The sequence below is a fragment of the Physeter macrocephalus genome, chromosome 8 (assembly GCF_002837175.3).
Source record: "Physeter macrocephalus isolate SW-GA chromosome 8, ASM283717v5, whole genome shotgun sequence".
Taxonomy (NCBI): domain Eukaryota; kingdom Metazoa; phylum Chordata; class Mammalia; order Artiodactyla; family Physeteridae; genus Physeter; species Physeter macrocephalus.
The window spans coordinates 24,515,068-24,523,730 of record NC_041221.1 but is presented as its reverse complement, the minus strand read 5'-3'; the positions used below and the strand labels follow the sequence as shown (position 1 = coordinate 24,523,730).

The 8,663-nt window shown below is 53.2% G+C and overlaps 1 protein-coding gene across 1 annotated transcript in view; it reads right to left on the bottom strand.

Moving 5' to 3' along the window:
• Positions 1-985: 985 nt before the first annotated feature.
• ROPN1L (rhophilin associated tail protein 1 like) overlaps positions 986-8,663 on the bottom strand; it is a 20,330-nt gene continuing 12,652 nt past the window's right edge. The window contains exons 5-6 of the mRNA XM_024125984.3: positions 4,592-4,767; positions 986-1,163 (exon numbers count right to left, since the gene is read on the bottom strand). Coding sequence (XP_023981752.1) covers positions 1,067-1,163; positions 4,592-4,767 — 273 coding nt within the window. The 3' untranslated portion in view covers positions 986-1,066. The remainder of the gene's footprint in view (positions 1,164-4,591; positions 4,768-8,663) is intronic.

Here is an 8,663-nt window from a genome sequence, read left to right as displayed (position 1 = left end):
CAGTGCTTCCCCTGCACACATCTGGTCACTCCACACGACTTACCACTGCACTCATACAAAACCTAAGGTGTCTTTCCACTTATCCCCGTGCATGGAGGCTTTATGATTAGAAGGAGAAAAATACTTAAATTCTTTGGGGAAATCAAACTTTGAGAAGGTTTAAAGCAACTCAAAAATTGCAAAAGCTCTTAAAACTCCAACTCTGAAAAGTTTCTTGTAATTTTACGAATAGTCTCTCTATATCGTCTGTTCACTGCGAGGGTGACTGTAAGTCCAGGAAAAAGATCATCTCAAATACAGTAGCTTAGTGTCCAGATGAAAAATATACTTCACACCTTTCAGTGCAAAAAATGACACACTTCTTTAGATAACAACTGCATCTCCTAACTTGGGGTTTTCACAAGTCTTTGAACACCGATAAAATTTACTAGCATGGTAACAAATCTGCAGAGCCAACAAGCCAAACCATTCCCAAGTTCTCAGAAAAATAATCTGAGATGTATTCATTGACACTGTCATTTTGAAGACTTTATATCAAGAAAGCAAAGAAAGGATCTCAATGCTTATCTCTGTCCAGTGGACCAAGTGCTGGTCCAAGTGGCTGGTCTAGTTTGCTTCCCAGCCATGGATGCTCTTCCAGCCAGTGAGTCCTCCAGGCCCTCCTGTCACAGAGAAGACCCAGCTTCAGTGGAAGACGCTCCTCCCAGGAGCCTTAGGTGTGGCTGCCAGGGAGCAGAGAGCGTCTGCCTTCCTGATGCCCAGGAGTTTTGAAAGAAGAAGAGGTACAGCTGATTTTAAACTGCCCATTCCCCTTCCTGCTCTGCAGCATCCAAACATTGTTTCACTCAGATCATTTCACTGCCATGAATATTTTGCATTTAAGGTTCTTAGGAGAACACGGTGAAGAATAATCATTAAATAGGGCCCCACGATGCACTGGTCACATTCCATTACAAGAAAAACTCACACTACATATGCATGTGGTTAACGACAAGTTGTATTTGATGCCAAGGTTTTAAAAAGCACTATTTTGACATTAAAATGTGTTCTTCTCTGTATTAATGGCCTATGTCTTCTGAGTTTTCTTTTCGAGGTTTTCTAAATTTTCCTCTTTAGAATGAAGAAAATCTGAAAGTCCTATCATGCCATTCTTTCTAGAGTCTCTAAATTGGAAACAGATAAAGACACTTATTAGTAATTTCTTACTGCACACAATACAATTTTTATGGAATACAGTATAATTTATAAGTTTTACCTTAAAAAATTGATCATTTATGGTCTCAAATCAGTAATTCTTACCTCTAAAAATAAAGCACTTCTATTCTCTTTTACAAAAAACGCACATATCTTTCTAGGTGAAAAACTCAGTACTATGTTTGCAGTTTTTTCTTTATTGACAACTCAAATTTTAGTCACTAGTATAACAAAAGTATCTTTCTATTTTAAGCGTTGGTCCTGTAAAACTCAAAGGACTGTCTTAAGTCTGTGAAACTTTGGCACTGATAACAGTATAACTTTTGACTTTTTATCTATAGATAAAAGATGGTGAACATTAGTAAATTTCTACTAGCAACTTAGTAGATGTAAAAACACTGAACTGTAACAATGTTGATTTCCCAGGTCAGTGGGAAAATGAGAGCTGTCTTGAGGGCTCATATTTAAAAGTAAAAGGAACACAAGTTAGTGGTTCTAAAATATATTTTACCGTAAAAAGGAACCACCTCTCACGGGCCCAGGGGCACCACACCTGTGGGAGAGCCTCCCACTGTGGCCGCTTGGCGACAGGGCGGACGGGGAGCGGACCATCCTCTGCTCCGGAGCAGGGGAATCCCGTTACTGTCTTTGTACTTTCAAACACCAGGTTATAAACCCCGACCTCCCAGTCGGCAGTTAAATGCCCTTCTTTTTACCTTCAGCCCCTCCCTGTGGAGGTCGAGCCTACCTCCCCGTTTCCTGGGAGTGTGAGCTGCACCCACGTGGGTAGCTGGAGGCCACACTTCACCTCCTCTGTCCCCATCACTCCTCGGAAATCACCTGTGCCAGGGGCACAGTGACCTCTGTGGCCAGCGTAAGGGACAGCTTTGGGGTCTGCCGCTCTGGACAAGGCCCCTCACCGCCCGCCCCCTCCCCCAAGCCTTTCCTGGCGTCCCTTCCCCGGCTTCACTCTTCCTGCTTCAGGTCCTCCTTACTCACTGCCCCCCCCCCTCAAAAAGGCTGGACTTCCGCTGCCCCACCCTTGGTGCTCTCCTCACACTGGGACGCCCGCCCGGCGTCCCCCTGGGAGGAGCCCAGCCCGTCCCTGACACGCCCTGCAGCCCCCCGCCCCGCCCCCGCCACAGGCCCATCAGCTCACAAGTCCTGCCGCCCGCAGGTCCTTCCTGGGAGAGACACAAACATCCACTCGGGCGGGAACCACTTGGGCAGTCCTGGAAGGCCCTCTCCCCTCACTCCTCACCTCCAGTCCGCCACCCAAATCCAAGCAGCACTACAAAGCCTCTCCCTCCTTGGTCAGCTCTTTTCCAGGCCTTCGCAGAAGCCTCCTAGCTAGTCTCCTTACATCTGCTGCTCAAGGGGTCTTCTAAGCAAAATTCACCACCACGCTCCCTAAGACCTTCTATGGCTCCCTAGTGCCACCAGACATAACCCGAACTCCTTAGAGGCTCCCGTGTCCCTCCATCTCCACCACGCGTGGGGTGCATCCACCCATGTCCCCCCAGCACGTCTCCGCGTGCAGACGTCACCCCAGGCTGCTGAACCCGCCGCATGGCTGTGCTCCACACACAGCACGGAAGACGGCTTCACGGAGGGACCGAGGGCGGAAGGGGCTGCCTCATGGGCAGAGCCCCTTAGGGGAGGCCTCGCGGAGCTGAGGGCCCTCGGCAGCCGTGCAGATGGGCGCGGTGTCTGAGACCAGGGCAAAGGCCTGGAGTCGGCGCGAGCTCTGTCTTCTCCAAACCCCGGGCGGCGTGTGGCTGAAGTGCCGCGGGCCGGAGAGACGCAGGCAGCGCTCACCAGGCAAAGCGCGGCGGGGCGGGCAGGGATCAGCCCCTGCGGGCGGGAGGCCGGGAAGGCGTGGCGGGGACGTGACTCGAGTCATCATTCCCGGGACGGTGGCCGCCGTCTGGGGAACGGCCGAGCTGGGGAGGTGCAGGCGGGAGAGCCGGTGGGGCCAGACCAGGGGCAGCAGCGGGTCCCGGGGGGAGGGGTCGGGGGGAAGGGGCTTCCGTGGAGGGTCACCCGCGTCTTGTCCTGACCTAGTGGGGGGACGGAGACGCGGTCCACAAGCGGGGGAGCGGAACTGCGGAGGGAAGGTCCGGGGGACGTGGAGTTCTGTTGGGACGTGTTAATAAGCCTGACGTGTGCGCAGCGGACCCACCTACACGACCGAGGAGAGGGCGAGCGGGCGCTGCGACATCCGGGTGTGGAGGTCAGAGGCCAGACAGAGGCCGCGTGCCGGGGGGGCTGGGGTCCCCGCGGGAAGGGGACAGGAGAGGGGCCCGGAGGCCCGGGCTCGGAGGCTGGCCAGAGGGCGGGGCACAGGAGGGCCCTGGTCAGTGTGTGAGTGGGAGCCGCTCCGGGGCCTGATCGGGGAAGGAAGCAGGACGGTCCCCAGGTCAGACGGCTCCAGCAGGACGCCAGGCCCCCTCCCCGGGCCTGTCATCGGTGAGCGGGCGGCATGAGCGGGCGGCACGGCGGGGGGCGCTCAGGAAAGAGGAGGCTCCGGGAGGGACAGGGAGGGCTGAGAGGTCGGCTCCGGGGCACCCCAGACGTGGGCGGTTGGGGACGGTGGAGGGGCCCGAGCCTGGGAGGTGGTGACGGGCCTGCCGGGCGTGGGCTCTCAGGGGCCCGGCGGCGGGGCTGTCACCGTCACCACCGCCAGCTCCCAGCCCTGGCTCTCTCGTGATCTGAACCCCCGACTACATCCCGGCACAGGGGCGGCACTGGGAGGCCGGGCAGCCTGGGGAGCTGCGCTCTCAGCACGGGGCCTCCTCCTCCGGCTGGGCGTGCCCGGAGCAGCACCGTCCCCCCCCTTAGAGGGGCGGCCCTCCCCCCGCGTCGCCCCCATTAGAGGGGCGGCCCTCCCCCCGCGTCGCCCCACTTAGAGGGGCGGCCCTCCCCCCGCGTCGCCCCCCTTAGAGGGGCGGCCCTCCCCCCGCGTCGCCCCCCAGGCAGCACAGCACGGGGCGGGGGAGGGCAGGGGGCACGGGGTCGCTCCTCACTCACGCCCTCCACCTGCAGGGACCCATTCGGTGTTTCAGTGCTGAGAAATGAATTCGTACTTTTGAACATGCCCCGGTTTTAAACCATGTGACATCCCGTGTTTAAGAATCAAGATGCGTTTTGCAGACATGTTTCTCAAGGACGGGATAAGTTGTCTCCCTCTGAAGTCTGCAGAGCCCGGCACAGCCTCCCGAGGCCCGGGCATCCTCAGCATCACTAAGTGACACCTCGGGGCACAGCGTGTGCCGCCTCCCCTGCTACAGAAGGCCGGATTCGCGGGTACCACGTTATCTGAGAGCAGAGAAGAACGGGAAGAAGGAAGTCGTCCCACCACCGAGACACCAGCGTTCCTGAGCCCGCGAGCACTTACACGCTGTCCTTCAGAGAGGAGAGGTAGGACTCCGTGTCCGACGCAGGTATATCCGAGTCGAGTCCCGACAGGTAACGGTAGACGTAGGAGAAAGTCTCAAAGGGGATGCGCGCAGGCCCCCCCTCGGGGTCAGCGGTCAGGATCTCACACAGGTGCTTCATCGCAGTGTTCAATGACTAGAAACACCACAAACCAGGTGGAGAAACGGTTACTACCGGTATTCACTAAACTGAAAGGAAAGACAGCAGCAGAATAAACACCTGAGTACATTTTACAGAAGGTCTCTCAAAAGTACGTTCTCGGTCTGAATTAAGAACTAGGGGAATTTATAATTGCCTTAAGAAAGAAAAAGAAAAGGGTTGATCGGGATGTATTGTAATTGGCCTGAAAAAAATTTGATTCCCAGATTTTATTTATTTATTTATTTAAAAAATAGAGTTATTTATTTTATTTATTTTTGGCTGCATTGGGTCTTCGTTGCTGCACGCAGGCCTTCTCTAGCTGTGGCGAGCCGGGGCTACTCTTCATTGCAGTGCGCGGGCTTCTCATTGCAGTGGCTTCTCTCATTGCGGAGCATGGGCTCTTGGCACATGGGCTTCAGTAGTTGCGGCACGTGGGCTCAGTAGTTGTGGCTCATGGGCTCTAGAGTGCAGGCTCAGTACTGTGGTGCACGGGCTTAGTTGCTCTGCGGCATGTGGGATCTTCCCGGACCAGTGATTGAACCCGTGTCTCCTGCATTGGCAGGTGGATTCTCAACCACTGCGCCACCAGGGAAGCCCCCAGATTTTATTTTATGTTAAATGGCAATGACTGTTACAGCAGAAATTAACACAACACTGTAAATCAACTCTACCTTAATAGAAAAAAATCTAATGGGAAAGAAAGTAAGAGAATTAAAAAAATTTTTTTTTTAATGGGAATGACTTGGGACGTCCCTGGTGGCGCTAACATCGAGCGGCCGCCACTGTAGGGAGGACAGAGCTCAGACAGCAAGCCTAGGAGACAGACTAGAACCCTCCAGAGAAGCTCCCGTGGGAATGAATCTGGGCTGCACTCACAAGGAGAAACGGCAAGAAAAAACCAGGGGGATGGCTACAGAGGACAGTCCCCCGGGTAAAGGTGCAGGCTTAGGGAAAGTCGCTCGCAGACCTGCTTGACCAGAACAGCGACTGCGGGGGAAGTACATCCCATGGCCTCAGGGACGCGCAAAGGGCTGGAGCCGCTCTATGTAAACTGTAAACAACACATTCATTCTCTCTCAGCCTCGGCGGGCCAGGAGCCTCGGCGGGCCAGGAGCCTCGGCACTGCTTCCCCGGGCCCTCTGTGAGGCTCCAATCAGGTGGCAGCCAGGGTTTGGTTCTCATCCAGAGGCTCGACTGGTGAGGGATCCACTTGCAGCCGCCCTTAGGGAAGGGCAGAACTCACTCCCTGGGGCTGTAGGACTGGAAGGGGGCTGGCCTTCTGCCGGCTGTTGGCCGGAGATCCCCCTGAGCTGTGAAAGGCTGCCTGCAGTTCCCGACACGGGGGTCTCCCTGAGGTCCTCTTACAACACGGCAGCTTGCTTCTTCGAGCGCCAGGAGCTGGACCAGGTTCTCATGGTCAATATCAGAGAAAAAGTCACCTGTGCTTCCGGCAGCAGGAGGGGAAAGACGGGGACTGAAATAGGTTCTTGCACAGAAGTTGCGAATGGCTGGCACCCTCCAAGTCCCAGGGACCCTCTGAGAGCCTGACTTGGTATCTCATTTACTCGTTACGGTAACCTCATGAGATGAGGCCAAGGGGGCCCAGAGAGGCTGAGTAACTTGTCCCAGGTAAGCCAACTGGGACGGGACGCAGGCAGCCGACCTCCTGAGCTCGGCCGTGACCACCACATTCCACCACCGCCAACAGTCCCTGGGCTGGCTCGGGGAGCAAGTGACAGGGCTTACACGTGCCTGGATTCCAGGCATTCGGCTGGACCATAGGAGCATATCTCCCCCATCGCCATCAGCTGGGACTCGGGACGTCTGCAAAGCTACCAGCCATGCCCCACCCCGACCAACGGCCCTGCTGAGACAGAATGCACCGGGGAGGGGTTGGGGCAATGGCGCAGTCCTGACATTAGCCCAACACTGCGGGCAGAACAATGCTCTAGTTAGAAAAATGATGGCATTCATTTCTCCAAGGACCACTGCCCACGCCAGGCCCCCGAAAGGCTGTCCTGAGGGAGGACTTGGTGAAAACGAAATTGTGTATTTTACTGGCTCCTTGCTTGAAACGTCTCAGGGACGCATTGCTACATTAGATGCTGCTGTTTTAGCCCACACAGTGGAGGGCAGTCGTCGCGAGGGTGGGACTGCGGGGCCTGGGGCGGTGGGGGGAGGTAGCTGGCGAGGAGCCTGCACAGGAGCGCTGGGTGACTGATGTTCCAGCACTTCCGAGGAAGAGCTATTTAAGGAAAAAAACACATCAAAGTGTTCTGGCATCACTTCCCTCTGCAAAGGCGAGATGACATTACCAGTGTTGACGTTTCTGACAAAAAAGATTTGCAGCAATTTTTACACCCAAAAGGATTCATGAGGCACCTTGCCTGGTTTGGAGACTTTGTTTCCTACAACAGATTTCTCACTTCCAAGGGTTGTGGGCTGTCAGGCTACTTGCTCATCAGCCACAAGGACGGTCCCCTCCCTGGCCAGCGCCCCCTTCTCCAACCGCCTGCCCATTATTCTCTGGTTGGAAATTTGTCCAGGAGGAGGTGGCTGCACTGTCTGCAGCCCAGCGTGCACGCCTGAGCCAGATCTCAAATCCAAGTGGAGACGCGTGAGAAACACGGGTACTGTGGCCTCCTGAGCATCTCCAGTGCCAGTTCCGTGGGTTTTTCCAGTTCCAGAATTACAGCTGCTCTCGTGACGATACCAAGAGCCACCTCACAGCTCCCACCACGTCCCTTTTAGCTGCAGGAAAATAGCAATGAGAACAATATCCTGACTGACCCTTTGAACAGAGTCAGGACCACGGGGGTCTCTCTCCCGCCCTGTGGCCTGAGCTCAGGGTCACACAGCGGCACTGACTCCAAATCTCAGTTTTAAAAAGCCTGTGACACAGAATTAAAATGAAAAAGGAGAAGTAACAACTGAAACTGCAGAAATACAAAGGATCATGAGAGATTACCAAAAGCAACTCTATGCCAATAAAATGGACAACCTGGAAGAAATGGACAAATTCTTAGAAATGCACAACCTTCCAAGACTGAACCACGAAGAAATAGAAAATATAAACAGACTAATCACAAGCACTGAAGTGGAGACTGTGATTACAAACCTTCCAACAAACAAAAGCCCAGGACCAGATGGCTTCACAGGCAATTTCTATCAAACATTTAAAGAAGAGCTAACACCTATCCTTCTCAAACTCTTCCAAAATATAGCAGAGGGAGAAGCACTCCCAAACTCATTCTACGAGGCCACCATCACCCTGATACCAAAACCAGACAAAGGCGTCACAAAGAAAGAAAACTGCAGGCCAATATCACTGATGAACATAGATGCAAAAATCCTCAACAAAATACTAGCAAACAGAATCCAACAGCACATTAAAACGATCATACACCATGATCAAGTGGGGTTTATCCCAGGAATGCAAGGATTCTTTAATATACGCAAATCAATCAATGTGATACACCATATAAACAAATTGAAGGAGAAAAACCATATGATCATCTCAATAGATGCAGAAAAAGCTTTCAACAAAATTCAACACCCATTTATGATAAAAACTCTCCAGAAAGGAGGCATACAGGGAACTTACCTCAACATAATAAAGGCCTTTTATGACAAACCCAGGGCCAATATCGTTCTCTGTGGTGAAAAACTGAAACCATTTCCACTAAGATTGGGAACAAGACAAGGTTTCCCACTCTCACCACTCTTATTCAACATAGTTTTGGAAGTTTTAGCCATGGCAATCAGAGAAGAAAAAGAAATAAAAGGAATCCAAATCAGAAAAGAAGAAGTAAAGCTGTCACTGTTTGCAGATGACATGATGCTATATATAGAGAACCCTAAAGATGCTACCAGAAAACTGCTAGAGCTAA